Source organism: Ipomoea triloba, chromosome 1 (assembly GCF_003576645.1).
Source record: "Ipomoea triloba cultivar NCNSP0323 chromosome 1, ASM357664v1".
NCBI lineage: Eukaryota > Viridiplantae > Streptophyta > Magnoliopsida > Solanales > Convolvulaceae > Ipomoea > Ipomoea triloba.
In genome coordinates this window covers 9,371,695-9,388,860 of record NC_044916.1, presented here as the reverse complement: position 1 = coordinate 9,388,860, position 17,166 = coordinate 9,371,695, and the positions used below count along the sequence as shown (strand labels likewise).

The 17,166-nt window shown below is 33.7% G+C and overlaps 1 protein-coding gene across 1 annotated transcript in view; it reads left to right on the top strand.

Moving 5' to 3' along the window:
• Positions 1-5,483: 5,483 nt before the first annotated feature.
• The window catches only part of LOC116023459, a 13,528-nt gene continuing 1,845 nt past the window's right edge, over positions 5,484-17,166 (top strand). The window contains exons 1-6 of the mRNA XM_031264461.1: positions 5,484-5,928; positions 6,005-6,072; positions 7,504-7,570; positions 7,794-7,948; positions 8,029-8,099; positions 13,576-13,644. Of these exons, the coding sequence (XP_031120321.1) occupies positions 5,674-5,928; positions 6,005-6,072; positions 7,504-7,570; positions 7,794-7,948; positions 8,029-8,099; positions 13,576-13,644 (685 nt within the window). The 5' untranslated portion in view covers positions 5,484-5,673. The remainder of the gene's footprint in view (positions 5,929-6,004; positions 6,073-7,503; positions 7,571-7,793; positions 7,949-8,028; positions 8,100-13,575; positions 13,645-17,166) is intronic.

Below are 17,166 nucleotides of genomic sequence, written 5' to 3'. Positions count from 1 at the left end.
GGTTAACCGACCTTTCGAACCGAATTAACCGTTAACCGAAGTTTTAAGATTCCTTTAACCATTAACCGAATTTTTTCGGTTCGATCGGTTAACCGGATTTTTTCAGTAATTTGCACATCCCTAGATAATGGATGAATGAGAAATTGATTCTCAAAGTAAACTCATTTGAGTGGGAAAATGAAGGGAAAAAAGCTTTAAAGTAGCTTTTTTCTCACATTAGTTTGAAAAGTAGGTTTGCATCACTATTTATAGAGTCTTTCTAAGGCTTAGCATAGAGGCCCTCTCACCAATATGAAATCATAGAAATATGAAGTAAAAGAACCTAGATTCCAAATGAACAAATTCAAACTTGAAAGGGATCCTCAATTGGTCCTTGTATGTTTGTGTTTTAAGCAATAGTCTCCCCGGAAACTAGGCATCCACACTTTATATATATATATATATATATATATATATATATATAGAATCGTATGAGAACCCATCTTTAGGTAGGAACATAGGAACAAATTTAAGCCATTTATTTAAATCAATCTACAGTGTTTATTTTTTTTTTTTGAAAACTACAGTGTTTATTTAATTATTTTTGAATTATAATTTTACGTTGGGTTGGCAGATATTTTGGGCATGTAGGGGTAGTTTAGTCAAAGCAGAGTTTGCACGGGTTTGGTCTTTATGTTGTCACACAATGTCTTGGGAATCAAGGCAGTTTGCAAAGTGTAGTATGGTATAGAGCTAAGCACCGACTGTAACAGGATGTGCCTTCTAGCAAGGGAAAGAAATTGGTTTTCCACCCTTCCAATCTAGCTTTAGTTCTTCCTCTATAGATTCGAATATTGTCCTAGTAACTCTACCGTATAACGATAGAACTCCAAGGTATTTTCCAAGGTTGGATGAGATGGGAATGCCCATAGTCTCTGTGATGTTTCCTACAAGTACGGGATCAACGTTAGAAGAAAAGAAAATTTTGGACTTAAAGATAGGTGATCTTCTGGCCCGAGCAGCTACAAAACTTTTCCAAACAGTTCATGATAACATTAGCATGTTCCATGGATAATTTTCCAAATAAGACTCTGTCATCAGCAAAACAAAGGTGAGACAAGAGGGGGCCATTTTTAGAAACCCTTAGACCTTTCCACGACCCCTCATTTATGGCCTGGTTAATCAAATGACTCAATCTTTCAATGTAGAGGATGAAAAAGAAGGGAAAAATCGGATCCTATTGGCGGATTCCTCTACTTGGCTGGAAGAAATCTGATTGTTTGCCTTCCCAAAGAATGGATAATTTGGTAGTTGCCACACATGCCATGATGTTACGTATCCAGTCGCTACTAAATCGGGCTTCCTAGGGGGAGTAGGGGGTATATTGAATAAATTCCCAAGAAAGCCTGTCTTAGGCTTTTTCGAGGTCAATTTTGACTAAAATATATTCTTTTTTTTTTTTTTTTAACTTTTTTAAGTCTTCATATAGTTTAGGAACTCCTAGTATAGAATGATATTATGGGAGATCTGCCTTCCAGACACAAAACTGCTCTGGAAAGGACCAATAAGTTTATGCATGACGCTTTTTAACCTGTTGGATATGGTTTCGGTAATGATCTTGTAAGAGACATTACATAAACTTATAGGACGAAACTGGGAGACAAATTTAGGGATTTTCACTTTGGGAATTAAGGTAATGCAAGTGTCTTTTAGTTTATCAGACAAGGTACCGGTGTGTAAAAACTCCAGAGCCTGTCTGGATACTAAACTTCCCACCGTAAACCAAAATTTTTGATAGAAAGCGACTATGAAACCATTAAGTCCGGTAGCTTTGAAAGGGGCCATATCGAACGTGGCGTTCCTGATATCTTTTTCTGTGAAAGGTTTGTTAAATACCATCCACACTTCATCCTCCAACGAAGGTCAGTTGGAGCCTGGAGGGGGCCAATGATAGATTAGCTTCTCTATCCTTGGAAACAAATTTTTAAAATGTTCCACAACCATGTTTTTTATTTCCTACTTGTCAACAACCAGATATCAAGAACTATTTCTTAGAGCCCCGGTTCTGTGTCTTTTTATGTCAGCAAGGCCCACAAGGTAGAATTTTGTGTTGCGATCCCTAGAAGCTATCCACGTTTCTCTAGATTTTTGGAACCACTTTAGTTCTTCCTGGTCTAGCAGAGTGTCAAGCTCCTTCTGTAATTTCTTTTCCAACTTGATGAGGCCACTTTCATGTTGCGTGTCTAATCTTTCTTTACCGCTCTATCAAGTTTGGCCACCTTGAAAGTATCATGTGCATTCCTCCCTGTGCCATGTGAACTTTGGTCATTTGAAACCCATGTCCAGAAGGTCCTGATTAAACATCCAATTTTGGAAACATACACATCTATGTTGAGAGAAATTTCTTGGGCAACAGACCTCTTCTTTGTCGAGAACAGCGTTGTAGTCCATCGATGTTCCTGAGACTTTGGGTTCTAGACTTCTAGTAGACCAAGAATTCGAGATTTGTAATTGGTAATCATATACTTGAGATAAAGGAATCCCTACCTGGAGGCAGCTCTCTGACAGTTCAAAAAGATATTGGTCATTGAAAACAATGAAAATAAGGGCAGCAGGCAAAAACAACAAAATAGGAAAACAAGGTCGCTTAGAAAGATAATCCACACATGACAGTGATGACACGACAATTAAACAAACTAGTATTTGATGCACGGAATATATTATCTACTATACTAAGAGCCAAAGAGAGTTACGCCTAAAATTGGTAGAAAAAATGGCGGTCAAATTATTTAATCAAATGGATGGTTCAGATGAATTATTTAATCAAATGGATGGTTAAGATAATTCAGATTAATATTATTAATAGAGATTATCTAATTTAACCTTACTTTTATGATTATCCGTTAAGTTTTCTGTTAAATATTCTCTTTTCCGTTAACATTCCGTTAACTTTTAACTTACCCATTAATTTTTATAAGAAAGGTCTTAGGTTCGAACCTCATCTCAATCAAATTTGACCTAATTAAGTTTCTCACTCTATTTTATTCTTATTAAATTAAATAAATTAGTAGCTACAACAAAAAATGATACATATGTATTTCTTTAATTTAGAATTATGTGTCTACAATACCTTTATTTGAAAAAATTATTCATTATCAAAAATTTAAATTAAATAAGAGAAATAATTTCATTAGTTATATTGTCTTTATTTTCTCTCATGCAAAGATTCTTTACATTCAAATTTATCAATTGATATTCATTACATTCTCCATTATCTTATTTTTACAATATCTTGTAATTAAATATCAAATTTATAGTACAAAATAATGTTATATATTTAGTTACCAAGTATTTTATTAATACTATGAATTTTTTTTTTTAAAAAAATAATATGAAGCTAATTATATTAACTACTTGGGAATTGGTTGACAAAGAGAGTACTCAAATAATAATAACCCAACAAATTGAAGCGGAATCACTCTATTTTACTCTTTTTGAATTAAATAAATTAGTAGTTACACCAAAAAATGATACATATGTATTTCTTTAATACCATGAAAAAAAATAAAAAAGAATAGTTTGAAACCAATCATATTAACTACTTTGGGGATTTGTTGACAATAAAAGTACTCAAATAACTCATTACCCAGCAAATTGAAGCGAGAAACTACATTTTAATATCTTTGGAATACATAATATTTTAAATTTTCAAATTTTTATTAATTTATTTAATCTTTTTTCTTAAACTAGGAATTTCTTTATCCACAACAACTCATTCAACAATAATGGTTGAACTAAATGAACCCCAAGCAGAATACCTAAAGGAAAGTCCATGGCTCCTATATCATAATCTCATTGCATGACGTTGTCATCTATGCTATCAACAATAACCGAATCGCAAATAACACACTACCAACAAAAAGGAAGAGAACAAATAGTAAAGATGAAGACAATGACAATGTTACTCAAAAGAGAATTTAGAAAACTTAGAAAAATTCAAATTAAAAGTAGTATTTATTTAGACTATCATTTTTAGACCAAATATTTAGACTATCGATTTTACAAGGTTGCAAACATTTATTTTAGTAATAATTATAAAGAATTTTCTATATTATCTTGGATTCATATAATCATATACTTTGAGTTAGATATTTAAATAAAAAAATTTGGCGTTCAATTACACATGTATAAACTTCTCCTATATAATATTGCATTGATATACTTTTAAATATTTATTTAAATATAAACATTGGGCATTAACCCATTCGCGCAATGCGCGTATAAAACTATTATATTTATAAATATAAAAAAATAAAATTCTTAAAAATAAAACAGCAAAATCAAAATTTAAACTCTTTACAAACATTAAAGGAAAGTAATGATTACCGAAAAAAATTATACAATTGGAATTTATTAATTTTAAAAATTTTCTTTATATACAATATTTGTTGTTGAACTATTTTATTTATTTTCCTTATTACATATTAAAATTATTAAAACTTTAAGATTGTTAACTCTTGAGAAACAGTACACAACTATTCATCATGACAATTAACACAAGTGGTATCCTTTTAGTAATATTGCTCATGCGGTAAGAGAAGAGCTTTGTGTTTTGTGTTAGTGTGATTCTAGAAATAAACAAATTTAAAATTTTAATTTTTAATTATTTATTTGAATTTATAATTAATTTTTAAAAAATCTTTTAAGTTACGACGTCGGTTTTATGTATCCTTATTAAAAAAATTTTATTAATTTATTTTTTAAAAGGATATGACGTCGATTTTTTTTTTAACCGACACCGTAAAATAAAAAAATTTAAAACTGTGTCATAAAAAAATTGACGTCATATATATTATTTATTTTGTGTTAAAAATATACGACGTCGGTTTTCCCTTAGAACTTGAGTTTGATTTGTTAAACCAAAATTGTCACAGTCCAAAAGGATACCCATTAGGCTGGTCATGCCGAGCTTTACCTTTTTCATTGTCTCTGGCATCTTTCTTGGTTCTCCCTTAATAAAAATGTGCTAGTGAAGTGAGCATTTGTTAATATTTATATTGGAAAAAAAGATAAAAGTAAATGTGAAAAGTTTGTATTAGAACTCAAAAAACACCTTGAAATAAACTCCTTTCTTATTTTCTTTAATCTTTATTAATTTAAAAAATAACATATGTACATTTCATAATCAAAATCTTAATATTTTAATTTAATCATTTTATATTTTTCACTTATCAACTAATTTAACAATTAATTTTACCAAATATTTTTAATTTCAATTAGTTAACTTACCTACTAGCTTTTCGGTTTTCATACATCTAACTAACAGAGAAATAGCCTTCAAAAAAAAAAAACTAACAGAGAAATTATTTATATTTTAATGAATTTACAGTATTATAATGATAATGAGAAACTTTTGTGTATGCTATAATTTGCCCTGGCCACCGTGAAGGACAGCTTTTTTAACTAAAATGTAGCTGATAAAGATGCTTAGGAAGATAACTTGAAAGAGAGTCGACGAAACATCCAAGCAAAAACAGTTGTAGTAATAGCCCACATGGCACATGAGGTGAATATTCATGGGCGCCGCCTACGAAACTCGAGTCAACGATTCTCCATTCCCGAAGCTCCAAAAATCAGGCGTCTCGAGGATACCGTTCGTCCACCACACCTCCTGATACGCCGTCGTTCCGACCGATGAATCTCAAACTTTTTCACTTTCTCACCCTCCTCCTCCTGCTCGCACTCGGGTCGGCCCACGAGGAGTCCGGCGAGTGGCACTGCGACTCGGATGAGGAGTCCCGAATCGTGGCCGAGTTCCGGCCAGGACGCGTCACCCTCGACGGCCACGCTGATGACTGGGCTGATATTGACGGCTTCGACTTCCCTCTCCTTCCCGCTCTCGATCCGGATAATGACCATCAGTTCGGTGGTGGAAAAATGACCGTCAAAGTGCTCTTCATTTTCACTATTACTCGCTCTATACACATACTTTCTTATTATTTACATTAAATCATTTTCTGTTTAGGCTTTGCACGATGGGAAAGATGTCTACTTCATGCTGCAAGTAGATGGGGACTATGCTTACACCAAAGGGTTAGTTATTATCTTTCGTTTAAATATATAAATTCTCCGAAACTTTGCTAAATTAATCCGTCCACAATTGGTCCACGATAGTCGGAGGACCAATGCTAGAATGAACTGATGTTGTAGTGTGCCATGGAATTCTAAATACACGATTACTATTGTACTTGCATTCAAATATCCTGTTCTACCAAGGTTGGCTTTTAGTATTTTAATTTGATTATGCAGCTAATTATCATTTTTGAATAATAAGTGCTAAAACAATTTATTCTGACTGTTCTTTACTAATGAACAGTATTTATCTTCCTTTTTGGAGGCTTAGTCTTAGCTTTATTTATTTATTTATTTATTTTTGAAGGATTTAATCTGGAGTTTAATCTTCAATTGCTAAATGACCCAAACAGTTTTCCAAGATAACTTCAATCCTCAAATGCTAAACGACTTAAACTGTTCTCCAAGATAACTTCAAAGCATCACTTCAACCTAGTGAGTTTCAATGTTTTCATTTCTCACTTAGTAGGTAAGGAATGGGAGGGAAAAGTGAAATTTCAAACTAAAATATATGGACTGGTTTTTAGGCAGAGAGCCTAGAATCTTACAAGTTGCTCTTATCAGTTTTAGTGTTTTCTCCTCTCTAATTTCATATAGGGCATGGGATTTGTATTCTAATTTCAAGGAAACCAAAAGTTCTTTTATCACATAGTCCCCATTATCGAGCCAGTTAGATTTATTGTTATATTTATCTCGTGAAAATAAAATGTATGGCTCTCTGATAAGGTTTTTTTTTTTTTTTTTTTTTTTTTGGGCCATTTAAATGAATATATAATTTGGAACTCCAATCATAGTTTTTGAACTTTTCTAAATAATTGAAGCATTTCTTACTAAAAGCAAATAAACATATTATGCATAAAATGCAAATTTTCTCTTCTAACCCTTGTACCAAACAATGTACTTCCTATAGAAACCTAACAATTATCTTGATAGGTATACATGTCTATGAAATCTTCCTATAGACTAAAAAGTTCTCTAGTAACACTTCATTTTGCTTTTGGCTGAAAGAAGTTTATGGTATTGCTATTAGTACATATAGTACTAAAATTTATAAAACCACTTGAGTGGGAAAATGAGTTTGAATGCCTTTGTGGTTAATAGGTTTTCAGATATCATTCATAACACTACCCGTTCTTAAATCTCCCAACTGCATGGTTTTCCTCGGATAATTGAGAGCATGCCTGTCTTATTAAATATGAAATGTTTTATTGTCAATTTATGGGGTTCTGTTGTTAAATGCAAATATCGTGGTTTTTGGTAGTTACTTTCTAGTGACTAGTGAGTTAATATGTATTTGTTTCTTATTAGAACATACCTATCATGTAAATTATGAAACGTTTTATTGAATTTTACATGTGCTGAGGTAATAATGTGCTGTTTCTTCTCATGCAGAGATGATTACAAGTGCCCATCTGTAGCATTGATGTACCAAGTTGGTGAGAGTGCCACATATCATAATGTAAATGATTATTATTAATTAAAACTTTTTATTAGAGCTTGTTTTATTGAATTTTGCATGTACTAAACAAGAAACTTTACATATGCATATTTATTCATTACCGAATATATCTAGAAATATAGAAGGGGAATATAATAGGAAGATAACCTAAGAAACAAGGTAATTTCCCTCCCATTTTGTCACTGCCTTTTCTTTCTAAGACCCTCCAATTTTGTTGGACTAGATGGGTGGATGCAAAGAATCACCTGATTCATGCAACGATAAAAGTTGTCGGGGCTATGAAGTTGATATCATGCACTTCTCCATTGGAAATGCTATTCCCGGCAGACTTTATGGTGGAAATCCAATTGATAATAGAGATGGTAATGGAGATGACAGGTATATCTCAACTCATTTAGGGTTATCTTATCAGTTTAATTTCTGATTTTTTTGATAATATGTCTTGCTTCTTTGAACAGATTTGGTCATTTGGTTGATTTGTATGCTTGGAATCCACACTGTTTAAACCTTGACGGTGTTAGTCGCACAGGTAACTCTTGGTATCCCAAGTGTTTTGTCTCTTTAGTACCCTTGCAACTAAAACAAGACTTGGAGTTTGGGGTTTCAAGACCTTTATTAGGGGGTGTTTGGTGCAAGTTATTTAAGATAGCAAAGGTTATATTTGCTTGGTTATATAACATTCCCATGTTTGGTTCAAGTTATCTCATTTTCCCAAGGGAATACAACTTCACCTCCACATAATATTTTTACCCATTTTGAAGGGAATGTGATAACCTTCCATCTCTTAGGTAATCTTAGATTCCCTTACCCTTTTTATTCATTTTACCATTTTAACCATTGTTTTATCTTCTAACAATGTCATTCCAGTTTTATCTTTAACGTTTGTAACCTTAATTTTGAAGTTTATTGAAATGCATTAAAATATGGTAGTGGTATTAAATTAAAATAACCACTATATATAAAAGATAACTCCTTAACCAAACAAGTTTATATTACATACCTCAGTTTTAACCAAGCACAGAAATCAAACATTCCAGCAATCTAACATTCCCTAAGGTAATATGATATTCCATGAACCAAACGACCCCTTAGTGCATGCATGTGTCTGCAATGTAATAAAGGTTTAGAAGAGGACTAGGGATTTCATTGATTCAAAAGCTTGCATCAAAAGAAAAACTGACTCCACTTCTAAATATAAGGAAGTAAATGACAATGAAATAACAGAAAATCAGAAATCACAGTTGCACAAGTAGTTATAATAACTAGGGCTGAAATGTAAAAACACTAACTTTGTAACTAACTTAGGCATCCAAAGACGTCGTTTTGAGCCTTCTGTTGCTTCTTCCCAAATTAGCTAATCAGTCATCTATTTCTAGGAATTGCTTTCCATTACATCACCCCCTCCCCCAGCAAAAGATCCTTGTCCCCCAGGATCAAAATTTGGAAATTGCTTCTTCACACGGTAATAGCTTTCCCAAGTGACTTCTTCAGGGGGGTAAATTTGCCCACTGCACCAATATCTCAAGCTGAGCTGCATTATTCTTCTAAACCACCTCTTTCCCAACACTGCTACAGGTTCTGCGAGAACTTCTCCATCTGGTCAAGTTGTTGGGGGGATTCTATTTGTGTAGTAGGCCCATGCTTAATCCTTTTCTTTATTTGGAACACATGAAAGACAAGAAGAATAAGGCCTACCAGGGGGAAGTTGCAACCTTTAGGCCACTTCCTATATTTTCTGTAATCATATAGGGTTCATAGAACTTGGTTGACAACTTAATATTAGATCTAAAAGCAGCAGTGGATTTGCTTATAAGGCTGCAGCTTGAGGTATGCCCAATCTCCCACTTGTGAAACCCTTTTTGATCTCTTCTTGTCTATATAATGTTTCATGTGATTCTGAGCCTGCTGCAAGTTTTCCTTCAATTGAAGCAATAAAATATTCTTGTCCTTTAGCCAAGCTTCCGTGGAATCATTTTTCCCTCCCTTGATAAAATCCCTCTACAAACAAATAAGCATCATCCAAAGCCAAAAAATGGTGAGCCCAAAAGAAAACTCATCCTAGCTTGGAGAAGAAATTAACAACCATCATTCTTTTTTTTTTTTTTTTTTTGAAAAAAAAAAAAACAACCATCATTCTAAACACCCAAAATGGAGAAACTACTCGGTCTAGAGACCTGGCTCAAGAATGAGACAAGCCCGAAGATTGCAAGCAACAACAACCCACAAGGGTTATAGCCACAAGCTAGCAAATTTATGTGCTCCAAGTCTCCAACTTGAGTGTTATAAAGGCCATGTTTGGTTATCAGTTGATCCGCCAATTTTTAGTGGATTTGACCATCTTTAGCTTTTTGACTAGGTCAAACCACTAAAGAAAACGTTTGGTTAATGACTTTTTCACTTAGCGAATTGCAATCCAATCCGCCAAAGTTGACACGTTGCTGGGAGCATTGTTTAGCATCAATTTTTCTCCTTTAATTTTCTAGGTTTCAATTGTGCGGTTTGTGCCCTTGTTTCTCTCTCTCATCTATGCTGCAGTATGGTTCATTCCATTCATCTAAAATGCAACTTTGCATTTCAATAATTAAATTTAATAGCCATTTTTTCCCGCTTTATTTAATTCTTAAATTTAATATCATACAATTATATCCTTTTTTTTTTTTTGGTGGCATACTCTCTAAGTAGGAAATAATTATCATTGGCAAGGTTGAAATATTTGTTGTGTAGTTTTAATGGCATTAGTTACTTAGTCTACTTAATTTTCACATTTTATTTCATATTTTCATGTTCAGATGTCACCAACTCAATTTGGTGGCATACTCTCAGACTTGTTTTATTCAATTTGAAATGTATTGTTCATTTGAATTAATATTTTTTTTATATTGTTATTTAGTCACTTTTTAAAATATTAAATATATGGATAATTTATAGTTTCTAAATGGTTATAATTATTATAATATTATTACCAATAACAATAAAAAAAAATGCACTAATGTCCTTATATGCCATTTACATGTTAACTGCTAATTTTGAACAGATAATTTTACCAAACATCTTTTTACAAACTGCTGATACAATCTTGTGGTCAAAGCTGCTAACACAATCCACTAACTGCTAACTGTTGATTGCCAAACAAGGCCAAAATATAACCCAATTGTAGTCCTAGGGTTAGCCCATCACATTGCACAAGATTTACTTACAATAGCATGTCTATCGGTATGAAAGTTATGTTATTATTAATATATAATCAATGTAAACATGCTTTCACTAGATTTCATAATTGAGCTTTTATCACACCAGGGAGTGCTACTCCTTCGACCCTTGAATCCACTAGCTTTAATATAATACTAAAAAAAAATGGTTTCTACAGAAACCTAACTCCAAATAACCAAATGAAGGGCTGCACCTTTTAGTTGCAAAAACATCATATCCATACTTCCATATAAATCTCTTGTGCTAAAAATCAAAGTTGAGGGCTACAAAGTTTATTATCACTTCCTCATGATTTTGATTTGAAGAATGAGATGAGGATGAGAATCTAGAGGCATATTTAGTAAAAAAAAGAAAATTCCATTTTTCATTTTACAAAAGTTTTTAATTTTCATTTTCCAAACAGAAAGCGAAAATGAACATGGCATATCAGTACCCCGTTGGTTTGCCGCTCTTAAATCCATGGCATTGGGGGGGGGGGGGGGGGGAATCCATCAATTTGAGCCCAAGCAATGCTGAGCTCTTCATCAATCATGCTCAAGACAACATTAAAACTCTTTCTTAGGAGAAGAATGAGGGAAGAGGAGGGAGGATAAAAATGAGGAAGCAAGGAGAAAGAAATAGAAAGGTCAAATTCAATCTTAGGTGCATAGTGTTTTTCAATTATAGGGGAAAAAAGAGTTTTCCAATGTTCTAAAGAAAGTTTTTAAAAAATTGAAAAACGAGGGAGATTTTTCCACTTTGGAGAAAGAAAAAACTTGAACACATTCTCAACTTTTCCATTTGTTTTTCCCAAAATTGGAAAGGGGTTAACCTAAGTCAACCAAATAATGCAATTGAGCTTCCTAATTGAAAAAAGTTCCATTTAGTCACAAAAAAGTACAATTGAGTCCAAATGTTACCTATTTATGTGATGAGCACTTTTTTTTTTAATGCTTAAATGGAATCCAAGTGTATAGTTTACCTTTTTTTATTTATTATTTATTATTTATTATTATTATTATTTTTATAAAGAATTAACCACCGGTTGTCTTCTCCAGGGCAACCACCATATGACAACTGATGGGTGTCTTCGGATAGCCATAGTTGTCGCATATACAAGCGATGACCATGGCTATCAAGATCTAGATCTGGACCTTCAAGAGAGGCAGCTATGGCCGCCTTTGTCCAAGAGGGTAAAAAAGGCTGCCATGTCTCTAAGATCCAAAAATCCTGATCTAGACCTTGACAACCCTGGTTGTGGTTTGTATATGTGGACTGCTGCCATTGTCTTAGAGAAGATGGCTGGTGGTTGATTCTAAAAAAGAAATTAAAAACCAAAAAAAAAAAAACAAGTTGTACATTTGGATTCCATGTTAGCATAAAAAAGTCATGTGTTTGCCAAATCAGTGGTTAGCCAGCATGCTAAATAGGTAACATTCGGATTCAATTGCACTTTTTTGCCGCTTTGAGGGGTTCAATGGAGCTTTTTGCAGTCATGGGCTTAATTGCACTATTCAATTGATTTAGGGGGCTTATTTAGTCCTTTTTCTTTCAAAATTTTGTAGAATTCTCTATTTACAAAGCACACCCTCAAATTCTTAAGCTATACACTTATTTTGATCAATTTAGGAATTTTTAATTCTTAAATAGGGGAAGGAGATTTGGGATTGCCCAAAAAACCTTCAAAATCTGGGAAGATGGAGTGCACTTGGCCCAATACTTAAATGCCATCATATAAGTTGAGAGCAGGAAACTAGCTGAGTAATCTCACCATTTTAACCAAGGGATATTTGTCAATGACCCCTCCTATACACACCATGTGGTCCTCCCTTATCTATAAAAGGTTGAAATTCAAATTTGAACCTTGATCACCATGCTACACTCTTATATTGACCGAAGATAAAACCTTGTGTGCTTGATGGTGATTCAAGTACTGAGCCCATCATGCCTCTTTCCCTATCCCCTTGGAAGTTATTATTATTTCATTTCCATTGCTCTTCAGCTTACAGAACTTTACTAATCTTTCCTTGTCCTAGACTTCTGTAGACATTGTGAAGAAACATTGCCCTATTGGGCTAGAAGTCTTTACTACTCTCACCAAGTATAAGTGCCCACCCATGTGTCCGATCCTCTCAGGCAACACTAATTTTTCCGCAAACAATTCCAAAGCTCCACACCTAAATGACCCATACCTAGCCTTTGCCTTTGGCTAGAACCCTAACACTTTTGAGATTCTGATTGACACTTACGATCTTCATTAGTGTTCTAGAAACCACTTTGTACCATGCCAAAATGCGCTTACATTATTGTCTCATGGTTGCTTTAGTTGTGATTAATGTGCTAGAGATAGAGTCTAACCAAGAGATAAAAGCATGAGAAGTAGCAGATAAATGATCATATGAGACAAATAATGATGGGGTGAGCACAACTATGCTTACGTTTTTGGAGGGCAATGGGAAGATCTAAATTAGTATAAGTTGACAATGGTTTTGGTAAAGGAGTTTGAGTGTCTGGTTTACCTACAGGAATAGTAACCTCCTTTGTGCACTGGGAGTAAACTTTTGTAATTAAGCATTGTTTTGTTATGTTTTGTGATACACTGATATATAGCACAGTTTGATTAAAGATGCCTTAAGGCTTAAGTGGAACAAAATATTAACACAATTGGAAAGTATGGAAAGTTAGGGCTCTAACAATTTTTTTTTCAACCATATGATTGTATGAAAGAAATAGGCACTTCTAATATGTGAGGGGGGATGGTTATGTTAATGACTTGCTTAATACCATAATTAAATTGTTTGTATCTTGTTTTTCAGGAAATGATTCTACTGCTCAGAATGACTGGAAAGGTGCATGGTGGCACAGTAGTTTCTCAGTGCATTCAGGTTACCATTTTTGACATTATATTATATGGTATTCGGTTTTTGTGGAGTGCAATTATTTGCCATTAAGAAACTCTGAAGAAAAATATTTTGTAATTGAAATTTGAAATGCTATGTTCTCCCCCTTTCTGTTACTTGCTCTCTTACCTCCATATAAATGAAATTGATGTATATGAACTATTGATTTATTCTTGTTCCAAAACCAAAATGTTTGAGAAAGTTGATTTGAGGGACCTTGATTTCATACTTGGTACTTCGCATGTTTCATGGAATATATAACATCAAACTCTTGTGCTCTATTGTTTTCCATTAACGTTTGGAATTTTATTTCATAAATATGGAGTAGCTTAGAGTTCTACTACATGGACTCCCATTTTCTACACTCATGATGTGGCAAGATGTGATAGGTTATCTTCATACTGTGGGTCCCAAGGAAAGTGTCAACATCAAATTTTTGTGTGAGGGAGTAAAAGTAGGGAGTCCAAGTAGTATTTTCCAGTAGCTTAATACCTATTTCACCACATTGTAGTGTTTTTTTTTTTTTTTTTTTTTTTTTTTTTTTNGAGCCCAAGCAATGCTGAGCTCTTCATCAATCATGCTCAAGACAACATTAAAACTCTTTCTTAGGAGAAGAATGAGGGAAGAGGAGGGAGGATAAAAATGAGGAAGCAAGGAGAAAGAAATAGAAAGGTCAAATTCAATCTTAGGTGCATAGTGTTTTTCAATTATAGGGGAAAAAAGAGTTTTCCAATGTTCTAAAGAAAGTTTTTAAAAAATTGAAAAACGAGGGAGATTTTTCCACTTTGGAGAAAGAAAAAACTTGAACACATTCTCAACTTTTCCATTTGTTTTTCCCAAAATTGGAAAGGGGTTAACCTAAGTCAACCAAATAATGCAATTGAGCTTCCTAATTGAAAAAAGTTCCATTTAGTCACAAAAAAGTACAATTGAGTCCAAATGTTACCTATTTATGTGATGAGCACTTTTTTTTTTAATGCTTAAATGGAATCCAAGTGTATAGTTTACCTTTTTTTATTTATTATTTATTATTTATTATTATTATTATTTTTATAAAGAATTAACCACCGGTTGTCTTCTCCAGGGCAACCACCATATGACAACTGATGGGTGTCTTCGGATAGCCATAGTTGTCGCATATACAAGCGATGACCATGGCTATCAAGATCTAGATCTGGACCTTCAAGAGAGGCAGCTATGGCCGCCTTTGTCCAAGAGGGTAAAAAAGGCTGCCATGTCTCTAAGATCCAAAAATCCTGATCTAGACCTTGACAACCCTGGTTGTGGTTTGTATATGTGGACTGCTGCCATTGTCTTAGAGAAGATGGCTGGTGGTTGATTCTAAAAAAGAAATTAAAAACCAAAAAAAAAAAAACAAGTTGTACATTTGGATTCCATGTTAGCATAAAAAAGTCATGTGTTTGCCAAATCAGTGGTTAGCCAGCATGCTAAATAGGTAACATTCGGATTCAATTGCACTTTTTTGCCGCTTTGAGGGGTTCAATGGAGCTTTTTGCAGTCATGGGCTTAATTGCACTATTCAATTGATTTAGGGGGCTTATTTAGTCCTTTTTCTTTCAAAATTTTGTAGAATTCTCTATTTACAAAGCACACCCTCAAATTCTTAAGCTATACACTTATTTTGATCAATTTAGGAATTTTTAATTCTTAAATAGGGGAAGGAGATTTGGGATTGCCCAAAAAACCTTCAAAATCTGGGAAGATGGAGTGCACTTGGCCCAATACTTAAATGCCATCATATAAGTTGAGAGCAGGAAACTAGCTGAGTAATCTCACCATTTTAACCAAGGGATATTTGTCAATGACCCCTCCTATACACACCATGTGGTCCTCCCTTATCTATAAAAGGTTGAAATTCAAATTTGAACCTTGATCACCATGCTACACTCTTATATTGACCGAAGATAAAACCTTGTGTGCTTGATGGTGATTCAAGTACTGAGCCCATCATGCCTCTTTCCCTATCCCCTTGGAAGTTATTATTATTTCATTTCCATTGCTCTTCAGCTTACAGAACTTTACTAATCTTTCCTTGTCCTAGACTTCTGTAGACATTGTGAAGAAACATTGCCCTATTGGGCTAGAAGTCTTTACTACTCTCACCAAGTATAAGTGCCCACCCATGTGTCCGATCCTCTCAGGCAACACTAATTTTTCCGCAAACAATTCCAAAGCTCCACACCTAAATGACCCATACCTAGCCTTTGCCTTTGGCTAGAACCCTAACACTTTTGAGATTCTGATTGACACTTACGATCTTCATTAGTGTTCTAGAAACCACTTTGTACCATGCCAAAATGCGCTTACATTATTGTCTCATGGTTGCTTTAGTTGTGATTAATGTGCTAGAGATAGAGTCTAACCAAGAGATAAAAGCATGAGAAGTAGCAGATAAATGATCATATGAGACAAATAATGATGGGGTGAGCACAACTATGCTTACGTTTTTGGAGGGCAATGGGAAGATCTAAATTAGTATAAGTTGACAATGGTTTTGGTAAAGGAGTTTGAGTGTCTGGTTTACCTACAGGAATAGTAACCTCCTTTGTGCACTGGGAGTAAACTTTTGTAATTAAGCATTGTTTTGTTATGTTTTGTGATACACTGATATATAGCACAGTTTGATTAAAGATGCCTTAAGGCTTAAGTGGAACAAAATATTAACACAATTGGAAAGTATGGAAAGTTAGGGCTCTAACAATTTTTTTTTCAACCATATGATTGTATGAAAGAAATAGGCACTTCTAATATGTGAGGGGGGATGGTTATGTTAATGACTTGCTTAATACCATAATTAAATTGTTTGTATCTTGTTTTTCAGGAAATGATTCTACTGCTCAGAATGACTGGAAAGGTGCATGGTGGCACAGTAGTTTCTCAGTGCATTCAGGTTACCATTTTTGACATTATATTATATGGTATTCGGTTTTTGTGGAGTGCAATTATTTGCCATTAAGAAACTCTGAAGAAAAATATTTTGTAATTGAAATTTGAAATGCTATGTTCTCCCCCTTTCTGTTACTTGCTCTCTTACCTCCATATAAATGAAATTGATGTATATGAACTATTGATTTATTCTTGTTCCAAAACCAAAATGTTTGAGAAAGTTGATTTGAGGGACCTTGATTTCATACTTGGTACTTCGCATGTTTCATGGAATATATAACATCAAACTCTTGTGCTCTATTGTTTTCCATTAACGTTTGGAATTTTATTTCATAAATATGGAGTAGCTTAGAGTTCTACTACATGGACTCCCATTTTCTACACTCATGATGTGGCAAGATGTGATAGGTTATCTTCATACTGTGGGTCCCAAGGAAAGTGTCAACATCAAATTTTTGTGTGAGGGAGTAAAAGTAGGGAGTCCAAGTAGTATTTTCCAGTAGCTTAATACCTATTTCACCACATTGTAGTGTTTTTTTTTTTTTTTTTTTTTTTTTTTTTTTTTTTTTTTTTTTTTTTTTTTTTTTTTTTTTTTTTTTT